The sequence below is a fragment of the Phalacrocorax aristotelis genome, chromosome 10, assembly GCF_949628215.1.
Source record: "Phalacrocorax aristotelis chromosome 10, bGulAri2.1, whole genome shotgun sequence".
NCBI lineage: Eukaryota > Metazoa > Chordata > Aves > Suliformes > Phalacrocoracidae > Phalacrocorax > Phalacrocorax aristotelis.
Window position 1 is genome coordinate 22,708,713 of NC_134285.1, and position 21,443 is coordinate 22,730,155.

General features: G+C 43.0%; 1 protein-coding gene across 3 annotated transcripts in view; it reads left to right on the forward strand.

Annotated features, from left to right (window-relative positions):
• Positions 1–4,372: 4,372 nt before the first annotated feature.
• The window catches only part of MAP3K9 (mitogen-activated protein kinase kinase kinase 9), a 62,165-nt gene continuing 45,094 nt past the window's right edge, over positions 4,373–21,443 (forward strand). For 2 of the 3 annotated variants that reach the window (XM_075105755.1, XM_075105756.1), the window contains exons 1-2: positions 4,373–4,928; positions 10,834–11,247. In XM_075105755.1, the coding sequence (XP_074961856.1) occupies positions 4,628–4,928; positions 10,834–11,247 (715 nt within the window). In that variant the 5' untranslated portion in view covers positions 4,373–4,627. The remainder of the gene's footprint in view (positions 4,929–10,833; positions 11,248–21,443) is intronic. The other variant, XM_075105757.1, reaches the window with a different exon arrangement.

Consider the following 21,443-nt stretch of genomic DNA (forward strand, 5'->3'; position numbering starts at 1 on the left):
AAAGCCAAGTCTGTCTGTAAAAATCTACTGGAAGATCCCAGATTTTGGCCCAGAATTTCCACTCCCCAGTGTTTTTAGTCTTCTTTTATTTTCTAGGTCATCTGTTCTATGGAGAAAGAAGATACAGGCAGCTGGGAGATTAGCATATATATTTTATGAAGCAGAGTAGAGCACTCTCTCTTACTGACTCAGATGCTAAAGACCCAGATTTGCAGCCTGTCTCCCAGCTAGCACAGCACAGTTCATAAAGCTGTTGCCAGTGGCTTACCTCTCTCCCCTGCGTGAAGAACAAACCTACACTGAAGTGATGTTGGCAAAGCAGTACTGTTCTGAAGTGCAGAAAAAAACACAGTCCAGCTTTACAGCCATGCAGCGGAGCAATTTATGACAGAAGGATCCATTTGTCAGTAAAGCTTACATTGTTTAGGAGAGATTATCAGCAATTGATCAAACAAACCTGTCTACTGGCATGAGATACATCTCCAGGGTCGTGTATATGGTTATATCTGTGGACATAACCATGGAACACAGCTGAGATACATCCTCTGGAATGTATAAAAGCCAAATGAGAGCATTAGTGCTGGGTTAATTTAAGATGCAATATAAATTACCATGGGATGTAAAAGGAGTGAGCTGCACTAAGCAGATGTGCCAAGGAGCATCTCCTTAATCTTTTATACTTCCTTACTGTGCTGTTAGAGATGTACTTGTGCTTTTACCATAGCTATAGCTAGAACTACAGTGGTTTTCTAGGACTGCAGTGTAGTTAGACTGTGCTGGTACTTCTTTCTGAACATTCCTCTTTGGGGTTTTCTTGTAGCACTCTGTTTTTTCCCCTCACAGGGCACAGAGACTAGGAGCCCAGAGTGGCAACATTTTGATATCCAGTGTAGATTTATAACTATGGGCTTGCACACTGGTAACATGTTGTTACAGAGCTAAGTCCAGTGAAGAGAGGGGAAAGGCGTCCATTGAAAGAGAAACATTACTAGTTTAGTATTCTGCACAAACATCTAGAGAAGACAGGGGAAAAGCTGAGATGATCATCTTATGTTTACGAGAATAATGGAATCGAATAAGCAGAGTCCTTTCCATAGCTTCCTAAAACAAGGGCTGGGGATAGACTGGCCTTTTTGTTTATCTTCTAATAATTTGTTGGGTTTTTAAAATGTAGATGCAAAAATTAGCCTGAAGTAAAATCCTTGGTCCGAAGTTCCCAGCCTGGAGGAAGTCTGATCTACATTCGGAGTATCATCTGCATTTTGCAGATTAGACACTCCTTTTTAAACATATTATAGCAAAATCTATATGCAAACTTTGGGAAGCACTGAGTGTGTATTCAGATACAGACTTTGAGAACTGAATCTGTTACATCTAGTATCTAATTCCCATTATTGAGAACTGCTGAATAATAATGGGAACATATACAGTCTTATTAGACAATGCATAAGGAAAAAACCCTCCAGTGTAGCATTTAGGCTATATGTTCACCTGAAAGGCATGCCTCATTTCAAAAATCTTTCTGTGTCTTACAAATGCTAAAATGTCATCTTTCACAGACTGCATGCAGGCAGTATTTAATGTTGTTTTCTTCTGCCTTTTGCCAGTTACTGAAACATAAACTTAACATTTACTGACTCTTCTATTTACCTTGATCCTAAGAACAGCCTTCCCAGTCTGGCCAATCTTTTCATTCAGAAACTAGTCTCTGACATGGCTGGTAAAAGATGCCAAGAGAGAAGTCTGTGAGAATGGGAAAATCCTATCATGGCTCTTCAGGGCATTTTCCTGGATACTCTCCCAGCTCCAGGCACTGGCTGCTCTGGGCTCCCTGAGTCAGTCACAGCACCTCTGTAGAAAAAAACCACATTATCGGTGGGAAAAAAAGGGGGAGGAAAAAAACCTCCAAGATGTCTCCGAGAAGTAAAACTGCCTGTGTGCTTCAATATCAAGGCGTTCCACAAGGTGGCAGGGTTCTGTCTTGGCAGGTCACTGCAGCAGGCAACCTGAGCCTCTATACAAGTCATTTTTCTCCCATCATACTTCTCATTATCAGTAATATAACTCTGTAATTTTAATCTTTTAGTGTTCTATAGCAGTGATCAAAATAAGTGTCAAGGAGCTGAAAGACAGGAGACCTCTTTTTTCTTATGTCTCACTAAAATTTTTATATTACAACTTTTAAAGCATAATATTCACATAAAGCATAATAATTCCCCACTTTGTGAATTAACGAAATAATTTTTTCCCTAAATAAAATTGGACAGAAAAGTACTGCATGCAGTTGAGGCTGTTTTAAGTAGGACATTAACATCAGTCCCGGATTCCATCTCAATCATGGGATTATTTGAACTTCAAAAATTATGAATGCAGCTATTTGTTACCCCTCGGCTTCATGATCAAGACAAGGTAACATAACTCCAAGCGGTTGCTGAGAAGCCCAGGTCTGCTCTCCCTTTCACCTGTCCTGTCCTGCTTCCTTTCGTTGTGCCGCCTTTAATGGCTGCGTGTACAATCCTAACGCAAGTCAGATGAACCTAAAAAGCCGGTGGAAAACTCTGAAAACTGGAAACTGCTTGGTGGCTTAGCTTTTAATTAGATAAATGAGCTGAAATGATCCTACAGCCGTGCAGTCGCTACTGCTGCAACCAGGAAAGCGGGTCAAGCATGTGACAAGGGGCAGGAAAGTCCCTTTCAGCAACAGAATAACACTGGATAAGTTTATGCTAATTGTAAAAACACACCCTTAAGTAACAGAAGAATAGTGGGGAGGATGCTCCAGCTCCACCCTCACTGGCAGGAGGAGACGGAGGTGTAAAAGGATGTTAATATTAGAGGTCTTCCTAGGCAAGAAGTTTTTAGTTTCTGTCAGAAAGAAAGATTGCAAAGTTTGTGAAAAAAGAAAGGAACTAGAAAAATGTCAGTTCCCTGCAGGGTTCGCTGCAGTACTTGCTACAAAGTTTCAGTTGGGGGGAGGCGTTTTTCCCAGAAAACAGACAAGCAAATGCAAGTATTTTACAACCACTTTGACCAGCTTACCTCAGAGCACACTGTTCATAAGATCTCCATCATTCTTTTTAAAGCCAAACCCCTGGTGCTTCCTAACTGCAGCAGCAGAGTGCTAACAGAGGGATAGATAAATAGGTCAACAAAGCCCCACTGCACAAAATTTAAGAATTACTAGCAGTTGCTCTGTACATAAAACAAATGCCTCACCAGGGAGTAAAGAATTTTTTAAAATTTCATCTTGCAGAGCAGAATTGTGTAACTCCACTTACAAACCACTAAAGAAAAACTAACCCTAAGATCTTACCTAAGTGGGAAGGCACCGTGTGCAGTCACTGTTCCTGGGATTCTCATTCAGCATCAGTGGGCTTTGTTACGATGAAGCATGAACAGAGACTTTTCATTTCCACTTTTACCCCTGAAAATCGAATGAGGATCTTAGAGAAAGCTGGAGGGAAGTGGAAAGAAAATCTCCCTTTTATATCAGCAGGTAGAGTCTGTTCACAAGGTCTGGTATCTTCCCAAGCTAGGAGGATAAAATAAGTATGATAAATGATATAAATGTTAAAAAGGATTTTTAAAAATCATAAAAATGATGGTTGCAGGGAGAAGGAATTTGTATTTTCAGAACCTAGAAGGGACACACTGATTACAAGACCGAGAAATAAATTCTGTTGTTTAATTTTTAACACAGGCGTTCAGCGGGGACGCACCCACGTTAACCCTGTACAAAAATCAGGTAACGCCTGCGTGGAAGCCCAGGCTGACTGGATGGAAGAATCCAAAGCACAGACTTTCCTGGGCCCCGCTTTGATTCCGTCCCGGCCTAAGCCCCTGTTACAGGCGGCAGCACCGGAGCTGTGGCGGTCCTGCCGGGTGCAGGAGGGACAGCAGGGCGGTGGACAGCGTGCTCCCGGGAACAGCAGAAGGCACGCCAGAAGAGGCCGCCCACCCCCCGAAACCCCTCACTCGCGGGAAGCAGCCCCGTCGTGCCTCAGCGCCCCGCGGCAGGCCCGGCCTAAGGCCGCCCCACCCTCTCCCGTGTCATGCCCCTTTCCCCAGCCAATGAGAAGCTGCGCAGAAGGCGGAGCTTGGAGCGCTTAATTGACAGGCGCCGCGGGGCCCAATGGGAAACGAGAGCTGACGAGGCGGGGGCCGACTGGGGGAACACCGGTGAGTGCGAGAGGCTGGGCGGGTAGGGGGCGTGGCCAAGAGGGCGAGGGGGCTCAATCAGGTGAGGACGACGTTGACGGGTGGTAGCGGCGGCCAATAGGGGTGAGGAGGCGGAGCCTCTCCTCCCCTCCCGCCGCCGAAGCTGCCAGAGAGTCAGGTGGCTCCGGGATGCGCGGCGGTGGTGGCGGCGGCGGGTGGAGGCGGGCGAGGAGGAGGAGGTGGGGGGGGATGCGGCGGCGGCTTGGCGGTACGCGCTGCCTGCCCTCGCCTCTTCCCGCGTTGGGCTGAGGCGGCCCCGCACCGGGGTCCGTCCCGTCCCCCCCTTCGGCGGCGGCACCTGCTGCCGGCAGGCGCCGGGCCGCATGAACAATAGGCGGCGGTACCGGCCCCGCCGCCCCCCGCAGCGCCCGGCTGCCGCGGGCGCCTCCCCCTATGGAGCAGCCTCGCCATGGAGCCCCTCACAGAGCTCAGCCAGGAGGGCGCGGGCGGCGGGGAGCCGCCGGGCGGCGGGCCGCTATGGACCGCCGTCTTCGAGTACGAAGCGTGCGGCGAGGACGAGCTGAGCTTGCGGCCGGGGGACGTGGTGCAGGTGCTGTCCCGGGACTCGCACGTGTCCGGCGACGAGGGCTGGTGGACGGGCAAGATCGACCAGCGCGTCGGTATCTTTCCCAGCAACTACGTGAGCAGCGGCGTGCAGGGGGGCGGCCCGGAGCTGCGGACCCGCTATCCGCCGCCCCCCGCCATACAGCGTAAGGCGGGGACCGAGACCGGGACCGGGCCGGGGGGCTCGGCGCGGCCCCTCACTGCCACCCGCCGGGAGGGAGCCGGGGTGGTGGGTGTGTGTGTGGGGGGCCCTGGGCCCGGCCCTGCTCTGTGCCTGGGCGGGGTGGGGAGGCTGGGCCGGGATGGCGAGGGGGGAGCCCCGGCCTGACCCTCCCGAGGGCCCTGAGTGGAGGCGGGGCCGCCGCTGGCGCCGGGGGAACCCCGGCCCGGCCCTTCCGTCGGCCCAAAGGGGAACAGGGGTCGCCGCGGCGGGGGGAGGCCCGGCCCGGTGGGAGGTGGCGGAGGGAGCCGGCCCCTCACCCCTCGGGGCAGCCCCGGACCGGCGTCCCCGCTCGGCTGGCCCGAGGCCGCCCCGGCCCGGTTCCCTGGGCCGCCTCGCAGCCGCATTCCTGCTGCTCCGGTGCCCTTCCGTCTGCCTGGCGGGCGCTGCTCTCCGGGGAGGCCGGCCCCAGCTCCCTGCGTTAGCGTTTCGGCGGCGCCGGGAGCTGCTTCCCATTGTTAAGCCCTGTATTTTCAGGGGCTGATAAATTTTCACCAAACGGCTGAAGCTTGGTGGCCAAGCGGTGGTAGAGTCACCGGGTGCTCTGGTGACATTCCTTTCAAGAATATACTTAAGGAGAGGTTGCTGGTTACGAAGCACTTGCTTTCTGCAGTGTTGATTCACTGCTAAGACGTGTTCAAGATCTTCCTTTCTCCTAACCTTATTGCTTCTGACTTAAAAATTCCTAAGTTTACTTGTCTTATCAGGGTCCTCCTTAGCCCTCTGCCTTCTTTCTATTGCCCTGCCAAATTCTGTCCTAAAGTTCCTATGAATGAGTTTTATCGAAGTTTGGGTGCCTGGGCCTACCCGAGGGTTGCTTGACTAAGTTGTGATGCTGAAGGCATGAAGGGATTGGTTTGTTTCTGTGAACTTCGGTGCAGTTTTGAAGCCTTTGTTGGAGCCAGAGAATAGGGCCATTTCTTCTCTACATTTTTTTTAGCCACTGTGTATGGTTGCGGAAAGAGAAACAGTGTGGAATGACTGTTTCTAGATCCTGTTTATCTATCACTATTGACGATTCAGGCAAGAATAAAGCTTTTTTTTTGAAGGGGCAGAGGAGAATCTTCAGACTAGTAGGCTTTTCTAGAAACTAAGAGGAGTAAAAAGGTGCTTTGTCCTATCTAGGATGTACCTCCAAGGAATATAACTAATAGCTTTTTTTTCTTATTCTGTGTTCTGCTTGAAAGCATTTAGGTAAAAACTCAGTAATTCATAGTATTGCCCTTGGGACTGTGAAGGGGCTAGGCTGGGCAGTGGTGGTGCTTGCTTTTGTGCTGGAACAGCATAGATTACACACACACACACACACACACACACCCCCCGCATGCAGAAAACACTGCGAATGCCTATTAGGTTTTGCCTTTGAGGTAGTTAGGAGAAAGACCTTCCTGAAGCCTCAGCTCCTCTCCTGTTTTGACTGTTCAAGTGCAGGCTTTGTAACTATGGATCCTCCTGCCTTATTGCACTTCCTGTGGTTTGATAGTTCAGGAACAGTTGCAGAGTTGCACCTTCCCCCTTTATCCTTGTCTTGCTCTTCTAGTGCTACAAAAGGACTACTACTTCTGTTCTCTCAAGTTATCAACCGTATGTTCATGACAGGGTAAACTTTATTGCCCTCCAGTAAGTTTTTAATATGTTAAAGCATTATGTTTCTCTTTTTAAAGAAACAATGCAATTTGGATGGGGGGTAAAGTTGGTTGCTGTTGAATTGATTTTTCAAGTTTAATGTTAGAAACCCCTTTGCATGGAGTGGTACCCACCTTTAGAGCTGGTGATGTTAGTTTGATAGCTGTTTGGAGTAACAGTCTACTGTCAGCTTGCTTATCGGACTATGAACTATTGAAGTTTTGCACAAGTAATGCAAGGTGTCATTCCAGACATGCGCACCTCAGTGCGGAAGCTAGTTTTAGTTGCTTTCCTGAAGTTTATCTCTGTGTTTGATAGCCTGATAGTTTGACAGTGTTTGATTCTGCTTCCACTGAGAGCTGTAGTAGTATAGCTAGTAATTGCATGCTGTCTTTCAGCCACCCACGCAGTGTGTTGAATCTTACCTTAGTGGGGGTACCACGAGTGACGAAAGTAGCCTGTTGAGGCTGTCAGCAATGGGCTGACTTGAAGAACCCTCATCTGTGCTATAGGGTCTTACACATTACAGGCTGAATTAAACAGCTTAATCCTATGGTCTAGTAAATACTGATTTAACAGTGACTACTCTGCAGTTGTCAAAGTGGCCGCTGATTCCTGGTGTACAGGCTCTGTAATGCCTTACTGGTCCCCAGAGGAGTGATAGCACTTCAGTCCTTAAGTTCTTAGGCAAAAAAAGCATGTTAAACATTCCTGCTGCCCTTAGAGCCCAGGGCAGCATGTCTGCCACAGTAAACTGGAGTTTAGAAAAGTGGTTAGTGTGTTTAGAGTGGTGATGAAAAACAAGTATTTTGTGTGCGAATGTAGCTAAGTCTGTGAAAACGGAGAAACTAATTCAACACAAAACACCTTAAAAAAATAAAAAGGCAAAAGTTTTCTAAAGAGGAGATTTTTTTTTTTTTTTCTGGGTGAGCTAGCCAGTCTGCCTTAAAGAAACATACATTTTCAAAGGAAAGCTAAGGTCGTACTTGCAAATAAAATAAAACTTCCGCTGCAAAATAACTTGCAGTGTAACACATGAAATCTCACCTGGAAGCATAAACCTCACCGTTTTACGCCCCAGAGTTGTTCCGGTTCGTCTGTGTGCATCCAGCCGCGGGGGCTATGGTGGTTTTTTTTTTTTTTTTTTTCTTTTCCCTGAAGTAGAACGGGTGGCAGCACCCAGAGCGAGTTCTTGCTTTCCACGTCTTCGGTTTTCCTTCGCGCACCGCCTCCTCCCGCCGCAGCTCTTGCCGCAGCGGCGGGGCGGGGGGCGCGGGGCCGGGCCGGGCCGCCACCGGAGCTGTCCCTTCAGCACCGCCGCCGCCGGGCTCCCGCGCCCGCCGCGCAGTGCCCCAGGGAAGCGCTGCTTGCCAGCACCCGCCAGCGCCGGGAGTCCGGGGCACCCTCTGTCCGTCTGGCTTTGTGGCTGACGCGGTCGTTCGTCTTCTGGCTTTTAATTGACCAGCCCCCTAGGAGGGAGTTAAGGGAGTTGTGCCACTGCCGAAATCCTACTGACTGAAGGTGATAGGACTCAGCATCTGATTTCTTTAGCTATTTCATCAGTGAGAATTACTAGAGAAGCTCCTTTTGCATATTCTCAGTGACAGGATAATCTAATACCTGTAGTGATTATCATAGAATCATTAAGGTTAGAAAAGACCTCTAAGATCGCCAAGTCCAACTATCAACCCAACACCACCATGTCTCCTAAGCCATGCCCTGAAGTGCCATGTCTACATGTATTTTAAACACCTCCAGGGATGGTGACTCTACCGTCACTCTGGGAAGCCTGTTCCATTGCCTGACCACTCTTTCAGGAAAGAATTTTTTTCTAATATCCAATCTAAACCTCCCCTGATGCAGCTTGAGGCCATTTCCTTTCATCCTATCGCAGGTTGCTTGGGAGACAAGACCAACCCCCACCTCGCTACAATCTCCTTTCAGGTAGGTGTAGGGGGCAATAAAGTTTCCCCTCAGCCTTCTTTTCTCCAGGCTAAGTAATCCCAGTTTCCTCAGCCACTCTTCGTAAGTCTTGTTCTCCAGACCCTTCACCAGCTTTGTTGCCCTTCTCTGGACACGCTCCAGCATCTCAATGTCCCTCTTGTGCTGAGGGGCCCAAAACTGCACACAGTGTTCGAGGTGTGGCCTCACCAGTGCCCATTACAGTCTTCCTCTAAAATTTCAGTGTTTCTGGTCAGAATCTACTCCTTCATCTTTTCTAGTAATCTGTAGCTAGCTCATGAGCACTTGAACACCAAGGCTGCTACTGCAGGAGTGAAACCTCCTTTGTTGTGTAAATCCTTGAAGTTCAGACCTTTACCAAAAAGATGTACTCAAAGTAACAGACAAATAAATCCTTATTGTGTTCTGGACTGGAAAGGACCTTTCCTCCTTTTGGAAGACTTCCCTGGTCAGTTTCTATCTTGTTTCCTGTTACTCTTTTGTTCATGAAATACTAGGGAAAAGAACTCAGGCATCCTTATTACACTAGATAAGGATTCACATGTATTGCCTGTACTGCATAGGAAGGTTGATGTTATAAACCCTATATGTAGTCAACTTCTAGCTCATAGGTTTGACCAACTTAAAGTAATTCAGACTTTTAAAAATCACATTCATGGAAGATAGAGCTCAGTCAAAAAAAAAAAGTCTGCAGTTCTGGACGGCAGAGTTCATTAACTCCATACAATTTTGTGACAATATGTTGTACTAAAGCTTATACTTGGGAAAGACATTTAATTGGAATAACTGAAGTATTTTACTTAAGCGGAGTCTAACCTGCTCCCTTGCCTTACGCAACAACATGATTTCTTTTAACAGCAGTGGAGAGGTTTGCATATACAAGTGATAACTACAAAACCCAGTAATATAGAACAGTGCTCTGAACTCATATCTACATCAGCTAAGTCCATTACAGCCTTAACTCCCTTTCTACTAGATAAAGTAGGGGAACCATGTCAGATTTGATATTTCAAATGCAGGGAAATATTAAAAGTCTTGATGGGTTTCTGCTTAAATCCTTGCCTTATGCTATTTTTCTTTTAAAACTCTTAAAAATTTCTTCGACTATAATTGGCAACCACCAAAATATCAGACCGACTAGCACCAATGGTATCTCACCAGTGGCCTACGTCTACTGTAAATTCAGCCATGTTTTCATTTGTCAGTATGTGGGTTTTCTATTCTACGTCAGTCACTACTGGATGGGCTCTTTTGGCTACCTGTGAGCATAAACTATGTTTAGTGTACAGTTGTACAGGATACATTTTATCACATCTGCTCCAGATGCAATTTATGTGCTGAATTAAGACATCTGCATCTGTAGATTTTTATTATGCAATGCCAAGTAGCCACCAGTTACTGTGGCAGCCTGTGAGTGCATATAGCTGTGAGTGCATGGACATGGAAAATGATGATTCTGTTATTTCATATAATTTCTGTAATAAAAATGCCGTATGCATTAATCACAAAATGTTTTTCTTATTGCTGGCTCTGAATACTCAGCATGTGGCCTGATCCATCTGTTTGTCACACTATCGTCAGTACTGTCAGAATTGGTTAGCAAATCTCATCAGGAACGAATCTGCAAAGCTTGTAGACGTGGAGGAATAAGCATGATTTGGGAAGGACTAAAAGATTGTTAGTGGCAGTTGAATAAGGGATGTTCAAATAAAGCACAAAGGCAGGAGCAGACGCGTTTTCTGTTGAATTTTAGTTACGTCACATTAAGCACTGTAGTGACGTCAGTGAAGATTAGCGGGTGAGTGTGTTTTTCTTTTTAGGAATCTTGTACTGTCATTGAGGGCAGGAAATAAGGGTTTATCCTTAAAGGTGTGTCAGTGTTATAAGGGTTTAAGTGTGTTAAGAGGAGGCTGTTTTATTAATTGTATCATTCACCAACAATTTCGTCAATGAATGAATGGTTAAATTCATCACCATTTACAGTGAGTGCTTTGTACAGGTTTAATGATACTGCAAAATCTGTTTTACCACACTATTTAGCAATGAAAGATTGTCAGAAGGTACTACTGCTTTCATTTGTATTGTTTTGGACTGAAAATTTGTCCTTCCTCTAAGGTTAAGGGTGAGGTTGGGCAACATGGACCTTCAGCTGATGTACAGGCTGCATAGTTGCTAAATGTTTACATCTTTTTTTTTTTTTTTTTTTTTTCCCCCACCCCCCCACCTCCCTCCTCTTTCCCTAGTCCTGGAGATCGACTTCTCGGAGCTTGTTCTGGAGGAAATCATTGGCATAGGGGGCTTCGGAAAAGTGTATCGAGCTGTATGGATAGGAGATGAGGTTGCTGTCAAGGCAGCTCGCTATGACCCTGATGAGGACATCAGCCAGACCATTGAGAATGTCCGCCAAGAGGCCAAGCTCTTTGCAATGTTAAAGCATCCCAACATCATTGCCCTCAGGGGCGTGTGTTTGAAGGAACCTAATCTTTGCTTGATCATGGAGTTTGCCCGTGGAGGATCGCTAAACAGAGTATTGTCTGGTAAAAGGATACCCCCTGACATACTAGTGAACTGGGCAGTACAGATTGCGAGGGGAATGAACTATCTGCACGAGGAAGCAATTGTTCCCATCATTCACCGTGACCTGAAGTCCAGCAACAGTAAGTGCTACACAGTAAACAGCCAGGGTGCTGGGATAGGGTTTTGGAAAGAAATCATACAAAGAAAAGAGGGGCATAACATTAACTTAGCGATCCTTTCTTGTGAACCACTGTATCCTCTAATTCAGTCCCAGAAGGGTTTATTTTTCTGCAGTATGGTGCTACAGACTGCAGGAAACATGTAAATACTTTCAGTTTGTAGAAGCAACTTAAATGATTGGATGCAAAAGCAACTCCAAATGGAGCATGATTCTCTAGAAGTTCATATATATACATACATATATACACACACACACCTATAGAGTGTCTCAGTTTTATTGGCATTTCAGCAGACTTCTGTATGTTGGAAAATCTTGTTGAACTTAAAATGTGTATTCTCCTTCCACTTCTTGGAAGGATAAATGCTCCTTTGGAAAGATAAATGCTCCCAAGCTTTCATTTTACTTGCTATATTTTGCTGTATAGATGAGCTGCAAGCTTGTTTTCCTTATGGGAGATTTAACCCATCCCTGCTGAACTGGATCTTCTCTCTATCCCCCATAGAGCTGGTGTTGACAGAAACATTAACTCAGGTAAATGAAATGTCCCAGTGGGTTCCCTTGTACACCCAGGACTTCAACTGATGTTTGTGGTGCTTTACATGGGATGCAGCTGACCCATTAGAGCATGGAGACTGAACTTTCTTACAATTCTGGAAATCATGGTGAATAGCTACTCTGTAATACTGACAGCATTATTGTCTGCCACTTGAGTACTGCAGTTGGATATGGTAGTGTGTCTGTTTTCCCCAGCTTAAAATTGAAGTTAAACGCATGCATAAACATTTATGAGTGTGAGAGCAAACTGCTGCAGTGGTTTAAAGATCATCTCCTTTCCTGATGCCTGCATGCAGCTGTTTAGCCTTTCTCTCTGCTTGTCTATATCTAGATGGCAAGAGCAAACACGCACGTGTGTGTTGGCTGCAGTGGTTTAGGTAGGTGTGTTAGTATGAACTCCTTTTCACTTACGGCTTGAGTTAATAAGAAGCGGTATGAACCAGGTGGCTGGGATGCAGACACGTGTCCTCTTTTGCTTTGAGGATGGTAACATCTAGCAAAGAGGTCTGACAGATGGGAAATTTAATATCCTAAATAGGTTCACTAGAGCTAGCATTAACTATCACAATCCTGTAAATTTCTAGGCCTTGCAGGTTCTTCCTATGGTTTTGGGTTGGTTTTTTTTTTTGCCTCAAATCTTGTGGCAATGAATTTACATAGTTTGTGAAGTAAAGATTAAAAAAAGTATTATTGACTCTTTTTACTGAGTCTAAAAATAGAAACTAATATGAAAGCTCTCACAGTTCCTATAACTTTATTCTTATGCTATTAAAGTTTCCCTTTTTGTTAGAGTAAGGCAGTCTTAATGTCTAAGGTTTCCTAATGTCTAAATCCTTCCCTTACAGATGGCAGTATATATGGGCATATTGATAAATGCTGTAAAATAAAGGATTGATTGGCTTGGTTAATGGATGACTGGCTGCATCTGTGAATAAGAAATAGTTGCCTTTAAGTGTTGGGCCTTTCCTCCTTACCTAAGAAAATATTTACATGCTTATTTTGCTAACAGGCCATTAAGACTTTATAGCTTAATGCTATCTGAGCATTTCTGAGGTTTAGAATGAAGTTATTTTTAAGACAAAAAGCTATTAGCTCCCAGTATTTCACTGTTTTATTCAAACTAGAGACTGCTAGCTGTCAAAGGGAAATGTATCAACCAGAGAACCAGCCCAGCTAGAGGGACACCAGTGCACAATGTCACCCCCTTCAACACAGATATTACAGATGTTTTCTAGCATCCAGGTCAGCAGTGAGAGTGTCTCTTGTCACAGTGAATCAGTAGTACATAATTGTGCTGCACTGTAAATTGTCAGTGAGAATTTGAGGGGTTTTGCTACATATATTACTAGAATTTTCTGTGTTTGGGAGGAAGCAATAGTAAAAGAAGAAGAAGAATAAGTGGGAATGCCTGTGGAAGGATTCAAAGACATCCTGTGTTTGGAGGGTAGAGGTAGAGAATTTACATGGTGATTTTGACCAAAGATACCATCAGATCTTGTATGGAAATGATGGGTATAGGAAAATCCTAGCCTAGCTAAGTCTGCAGAAAGCAGTATTACATTTGGGAAACTGAATAAATGTAGGAGCTGGTATTGGAGGAAAAGACTTCAGATACTTTAAGGAAAACTAATTGTTTTGTAACTCTCTCTTAAAAGAAGATGAATTAGTAACCTCAGGAATGGGCTCGACATACTACAACAGCTGTTTACTCTAGTTCGGCAATATACAGTTCTTCATCCTGTGTGGAGGGAGAGACATTTTTAAAAATAGAATATATTTTAAACATTTGAAAATATATGTTCTGGGTATATCTATAAAGCAAGTGTAAATATTAGAATATGATAATGGTGGAGGTTTTTCTGAAGGGGAATGACTGTTGGTCTTTTCTGTCTTTTTTGGTGGTTTTCTTGTTGTGGGTTTTTTCCTTCCCCCTAAAAGTGTGTATTATCTATACATGCAGGTAGACTTAACTCATGGTTATCTGTAGGATAAACAAGTTTGGACTAAGTCATGTCTTTCCTGAAGACTCTGTCACTGGATTGCTGAAACCCCTTTTCCATTATATATAATAAGCATCTTGGAAATGTCTCTGCTCCATTTTCTGTGGAAAGCTTTGTACAAGTTTTGTAAAGATGAGTGGACTGAGTATGTTATTGCATCCCATTTTATATATGGTTTGCATTTTCTGTGTTTTTCTGATGTACTTAGTTTTCTTGATTACTGTGGATAATTGAGAACGGGTTATGTTGTTAGCTTTGTGCCGGTAGAATGACAAGCTTGTTGCATTTTCTTTGCACAAGTTACCACCCACCAACTGGTAGGCAATAATGTGTCTCTGGAGAAGGAACAGCTTCTTCTGGCAAGAACTTGGAAAAGATTCTTGCAGACGCATTTCTTTCATGTACCAAGCATCTACAAGTACTGTGGAGCTGTCATGGGAGCATCAGCTGTATTGATCTACTGATTGGTACTGACTACGTTTAGTAATAGATAAGTGGTTCTCATACCACTGTCTTGCCTGCAAGCACCAGCTGGGACCTGTCCTGTCTATCTGAAGCTGCAGGATGAGTTACTTTGGGAGTCAGGGAACAAGATGGGGGAGTGGAAAAGAACAGAGTTGCCTTATTTAAAATAAAATTTTCTACTAGAATAGAAGTAGTTCAGAGAATGCCTTGCTTTCAGATATCTGCCTATATTTAGGTAGATACAGAATGCATAAGGACAGTATGTCATGATGAGCCTTTTAAGAAGGTCATGTTACATTTTGAACAGTAAAGTCAGTCAAGTGGGCACCTTAATACAAGTCTGAGAAATTATCCCATTACATATGGGTAAGGATTTGGAAGAAAATAATTCTTTTTAATCTCAACCATTGCAGCTTTGTGGGCTCGAGTAGTAGGTACCAAAACAATGCTCAGAATAGTTATCTATGTTTCTGATGGCATAGTAAAGAACATAAGGTTTTGATTACTCTGGGAGGTAACTTTGTCTTTTATAGGGACTGAGCTTCAGGGGATTATTTGAAGATTCCAGGAGGCGTCTGTTTCTTGAGATTCTCCTTGTCAAAAAGCAGTTTCCAAACCAATAGTCTGTTTTCCTTCTTTTAACCAAAAAGGTGGACATTTTTTCTCTTCCATAATTTTTCTTCTTTTTTCCCCTTCTTTTCATTAGTATAAGTTTACACTTAATACTAATACATTTAGAGTGTAGGAAAAGTGTCCTGTTCATTTTAAGCACCGTGTTTGTCTGAAGCAGATTTTTGTTAAATCTTGGAGACTCTGAGGGCTGCCTGTTTCTTTCCTTTGGGGATGCTGTCAGGAAATGAGCACATAAAGATCTTTGCAGAAGAAATTGCACACCTGTGACTTATTTTTCGAGACCCTGAAATTCTTCTGCTGAGTGTCAGTTCAGTTGGCAGCGAGTCTGGTAGGTGAGTGTTCCAGTGGCATTACCAGCTACCCAAGAGAAAGAAGATAACCCAGGAAAGCTATTTTGTTCTGCTGTGTAAGGAGATAAGTATTTCTTTTTCTGGCATTTGATTCAAGATATTTATTATATTCCATATGAAATTAATCTTATTAATCTGACAGAATGCTCTCTGGCTTCTTTCTTCTCTTTATCTGGTGATATTGCTAACCTTTCCCTTGTCAGCTGCATGTTGGTGCTCCACTGAGCATATGTTACAGGATTGGTAGTAGACCTCTCCCAATACAAAGGCTCCTAAACAATGTAGATGCTGAGCTATAGAAAAAAAGCAACTAGCAATGCCCATTGGAGTTACCATTACTGTGTTTAGCATGGCTTGTAGAGTTTCCCTTTCTCGTATCTCTTATCTGTGATTTGAGTCTAATTTCTGGCCAGAGGAAAGATGCTTGGCACATAATGCTTAGGATCAAAAAGGGCAGCCCTGTTGGTTTTGGTGAAGTGTTGGAAATAATGAAGCTGGTCCCATTTGTTTCTATTTGTCTGTCAATGTTAGATATGCCAGCATAGCTATAGGAACAAAGCCAGTTAACTAATACTGCGGAGAACTAGTAAAAGCATATTTGATCTTTTTTTTTCTGACTGGCTCAGCAAAATGCATTTGTTATTTGCGCTACATTGAAAGATTTTGCTGAGGGTGTTCATGCCAGTTAGCAGAGTGCTTTATAAAAGTCACCATGTTTGGGTTCCACAAAGTGGCACAGAAGATTAGCAGCACAGTGACGTGGCCAAGGTCAAAGAGGTAAGGACAGAGCTCAAAATAAACCCCAATAATTCTGATTCAGTCAAATCAGTAGTTCTTCCCTTCTAGGTCTTTGAAGGTGTTCACCCCTCGTACTTTTTAGACCATCAAGGTAAGTTTGTGTCATCCTGAGATTCCAAGCTCTAGCTTTCTAAAGAATTCCAAATTCTGCTATAGTTTTGCTTATCTATTTTATGCAGTTATTAAGCCTTTTTCTGTTCATAAAGATACTACTGGAGCTGACTTTCACATGGTATCTGCAGAGTTGTTCCTAGGACTTACAATATTCCTTGTCCTTTATTTTTTCTAAAGTTAGAGGTAGAATTTAGAAGCAGGGATTCCTTGCAACTGCTTCAAATCCAGCCCAAGGACAACAGGAGTTGAATGTTACATATCAGCTTTGATAATGTGATAGTTATCTGATTCCTTGTTGCAATATTCATAACCCCATCCACTCATAGTTGACACTCTTCTGTTTGGTCTTTTCAGAAAAGCAAAAGTACTTAATGTAAACTTCTTCCTCTCTCTGGCAGTGCCGTAGAGGAGAGCTCTTCCAGGGTCTGCTTAAAGTATGTTGGCAGAGCAGTTTGGAAGTCTGCACTATTATTGCTGCTTCTGGTTCTTCAGTGTAATTTGCTGACTAACTCTCCAGTGTTGTACCTTCTATCAGAATGGATTTTCTTTGTCAGTGCAATTAAATGAGTGTGAGTAATGTCTCATGTAAAGTATAGTGAAACTATTTCAATGGCATCTGAATGCTTTACACTGGGTGAATAATTGATCTGGCCTTAGTTGGGTTGTCCCTTGCCTGTAAGAGGAAAGTGATAAAAATGTGAGATTTATTTTGGGGGAACAACAGCTGGGAGAGTAATTTTATGCAGATGGTCTCCAGTTCAGTTCAGTGAGCAAAAATCAGGAAACTTTTTTTTAAGATTCAAAAAGTGCATACAGTAGAAATTAGGCCTTTCAAACAGCCTGAATAGACTCCTAAAGGTGATTAAAGATGACTTTTCAGGTTATGCCCTTTAAGCAATTATCTCATTCTATGGACGTGCTATACGATATTGCTAATGGCGCATAACTCTTAGTTCTGGTTACTCTGGGTATTTCTGTCTCCCCAGAGTATCAGCCTTTGTGCTGATATCCTGCTCACTTGTATTGTGGTTAAAAAAAATTCCAAATAACTATAATTTTTTGCATGTGGTAATACGATGATGAAATTCATGCCAGTAATACTAGTTGAACAGAATGAAAAAAATACTGTAATTTCATATGTTATTAGTTCAGAAGATGTAAATAACACCTGAAAGTGATGCTAATATTTAAGCTGTTGAGGCACTGGGAATCCACAGTAGCAGTGTGGCAGTTTACTTTGGGGGTGTGTGGTCTTTTTTTTTTTCCCTTAGCTTGTCTAAATTAGTGCAACTACTTTCCTCTCTGAGAGTTTTGACAGATGCTTTCATGTTGCGGTCTTATTTTCAGTTTGCTTTAGTAGATTTCTGAGAGTTCTAAAATGAAAATACATCTCCTGTAAATGGTTTGTTTTAGTTGAATATGAATTAATGTCTTCACAGTTAATTGCAGGTCAAAAATAGAAAGACTTTATGGAATAAGCTTGATGTCCACAAGAACACTTCGGTATTCTGCCCACACCAAGTAGCAAAAAGGCAGCTTCACAAATGTAATCCCTTATCTTTGTAAACAAGAATGGAAAGAGTTTCTCTCATTTTTAAGAAGTGAAATTGTGTTTATTACTTTCAAAAAACTAGCCAGTATCCTTTTCATGTCTTTGTGCCACTGCATATATTTTTCTGCAGGGTTCTTTCTGCTCCTAAGGAAAAAAAAAAAAAAAATAACCAAGAGTTTTGACACTTAAGCACTTTCTCCAAACTGTGCATGTGGAACCATAGAACAGATACGAGCAGGCCTGAGCACCATCATGCAGGAGGGGTACCCAGGCATCTATGTGCCGCTCCCATGAATTCACTGTCTGACCATCTGTGACTGAGCTGGGAAAAATCTAAGTAGCAAGTCAAGAGTGAGAACAGCCTTCTTGTGGCATTTCCAGGAAGCTAGAATAACTTTTACAGCTCCACTTTTTTTTCTCTTGGTGATGCTCTGACGTCAATAAATTTAATTTGAATTTTGGGAGATTTCTGTCAGCAGCTTCTCTTTTGCTTTTTCTCACCAAACAAATCGTTTCAGAATTTCAACATATCCAAAGCAAACAACTCACTCTTGAAGCATCAGAAGTTAAGCGCAGTCTTGTTCTTTGAAGTGATTGATCACCAAAGATGATTCCTTAATTTTAAGTAATATCCCGTTTGAAGATGGTGCATATACCCTTATGACAAGGCAAGGAAAGCTTTAAGCTGTTGGAAAGAATATAGGATATAGCACTTTATTTTAAGAAGCTGCTTTTTGGTACATGTTTACTCTCTGATTCTAGGATAGATTCCGTTATGTTGGTGTGACTTTGATTTCTACAACTTTGTCAAAGTTGACTGGCGTATCTGAAAATTGCTTCATAATTGTCTGACTGCTAATGGAAAGGTAGATTCAGCCTTCCTCAGACCTGAACTCTTTCCAGATATGAAAAAGAAATAGTAACAGAACCATGTGCACTAAGAGGAGAAACTATCACAATGTATAACAATTTATAATTATGTTGTTTGGTTTCAACAGTGTTTCTTAAGATCAGGGAGAAGAGGAGGAGCCTCTTGCATAATAGTCAATCTTTGGGCCCCAGCCTGTAAAAGAGTTGTTATGGTGGTGATGGCAGCATGGTGCAGCATCGTTTAGAGTTCTCTTCAGAAGGAAGTAGCCAGAGGATAGGCAGCCCTCCTATGAGCTGTTTGTGTTACTGCCACACACAGGCCTTCCACTCCACTTTCTAAAAGCATTGTTACAATACTCAAGCATTTATTATAACACTATTCTTTTATTTAAAACAAAAATACTCTCCCAAAACACTGAACTTTATCTAATGCACATATAAATTCCAAATTATCTCTGAAATTCTGTATGTTCTTTGAATGCTGTGCTACTTAAGTCCTGGATGATTTCTAGAGCTAAAAGTCAAACTCCTAGTTAGCTGTACATCATCTTCCTCTGATGTTTCATCAAGCGGGCTTCTGGAATTTGCTTTGCCCATTGAGAAATGTTAAGAGTTGCTGTACGTATTACAGCTGGAAACCTTCATTTAACGTGAGCACAGTTTCAACCTTGCTGATTTGTAGGTTTATTGCTTAGCTGTGTAGCAAATGATAGTCAGTGTGCCAAAAGCTTCATCTACTAGTATCAGGTAACTATTTCTGCCACTCAGACTTTGTTTGTCACAACAATTGTTTAGACTGGGGATCCCTGGAGGGTTCTTGGGGTCTTATAAAGAAGTGCTAGTACGGATAACTGCTGTAAAGATGGTATTTGTAAGAGCAGTGGGATGTATGTGAACTAGGCCTTGTGGTCTACCTGCCAAAAAAGTACTACAGGATTTCCTGCTGTTTCTTCTCTTTGAGTATGGGCTGAGGAAAAATGTTATACAAGTCTTTCGTTGCTTTTGACTTTAGGTTGTTCAAGGATCCTGAAAATAAGAAAAATCCCAGAACTTTGATTAATAGAATTTGGTATGCCTCATCTGCTTGTTGAAGTGCCATCAGTCTTGCCCTTGGATTTACTGATTTGCCTTTTCTTGTCTGATGTAATCAGTCACATGGCATGTGGCTTTGATGTGATTATGGTTGCCTGGTAACTGTGGGATGTTGCTAATTCTTCATCAGGGTACTGCGTAGTCACTTATACTCTTTGACCACTGAGTAAACTCAGTCAGAAAACTAACAAATCTAACACATCAGAAAGTGAACAGCTTTCCGATAGCTTTACTGCATGAGCTGTTATCTTGCATGGACTCTCACGTGCAACAGTGCAGGACTACCCTCTTTCTCAGCAGCTGGCAACTTGTTCCACTTAGCTTAAGGTAAAACCTTGCGGTATTAAAGAAGGTCTGAATTTCACTCCTGTCAGCTGTGGCTTGGTGTTGATTGTGCGCCTCAGAGCCTTTTAACATTTGTGCTGATGAATGGACGTACACCTCTCTTCCTTTTCTTAATGTTTTTTAATTAAATCTGACTAAAAAGAAAACCACAAACAAACCACCAAGAAAACCAGCTTCTGGTGTGGTTTGTGCTGCTGCCTGTGAAGTATTTGTCTTCCTTACCTTCTAGATTGTGGGGTACCAGCCTATTCCAAGAACGAATAGTACTTGGTGTTATTGACTGTTTCATAGAGGTGTCTTAATTGAAGCCAAAACAAAACAGTTCTGTGCTACGTTTTTAATCATGAATTTTATGTTTCTGTTGCCTGGAAATGGCTCTCACTGAACCAGCATTATTATTAAGTCTCTTTTCAGTCTCTTGAGCAACAATTAATGAATGTCATTCATATGACTGTACTCCTCCCTTTCCTTTTTTTTTTTGTTGTTGCCTCATACAGTTCTTGATTTGTTGCAAGCTTTCAAACGATGTGATTTGGCCAAGCACTGCAGTGGGTACAGATGTAATTGTATTTTCTCCTTGGAGCATTTAATTGGTTATGAAGAACACAATAATCCATGCCTGAGCTAGATGGTTGTTCCAATATAAGCAGTATGGTAGGATTTAGTCTGAAACCAGGGCTGAACATCTCCATTTTTCCAGGAAACTCACCTGAATGTTCTCCAGGAGCATTGGAAGTGTTTTGTACCAGATCACTAAAGCGATAAGACTTTTTTCAGCTTGGCTGCATGAAAGGATCGATTCTAAATATATCATGGCTCTGGAGGCCTTTCCTATCCCCTCCCCCATTATACATTAGCTCTTTAGAGTTACTGTACTGCACAGCTTAAAATCCAAGAACTGCTGTGCTGTCACATCCATCACCTCCTCTAGGCTGATAGAAGAGGACAGTCGGCCAGCTTAATGGATTTGCTGAACCCTCACGCGTACCCAATAATTAAAAAGCTTTTGCTTCCAAGGTATATATTTTTTAAATGTGTTGTTGTTGGATGGTTAGTAATACAAGAGAAAAAATATTTGCTTATTATTAGAGGCAATATTTGTATTCTCTGTTTTTCCTTCTAAGATGTGAAATTTGAGCGAGTCTTAAATTCTGTGCTCTACAGGATCTTATGCAACACTTAGCCTTCTGCACCACTATTAGAGTAAAGACGCAGCCCTACTGAAATGAATGGCAGAGTACGAAACAGAAGGTAGGTAAAGGCTGCGTGTGGAAAGCCCAGACTCAGTCCATGTGCAGATCTGTTAATCACTTTAAGTACTTTGAATGCAGGATCAAGAGCAGATTGCTCGTTATCTGGATACTTGTGAAGCAAAGCTGTG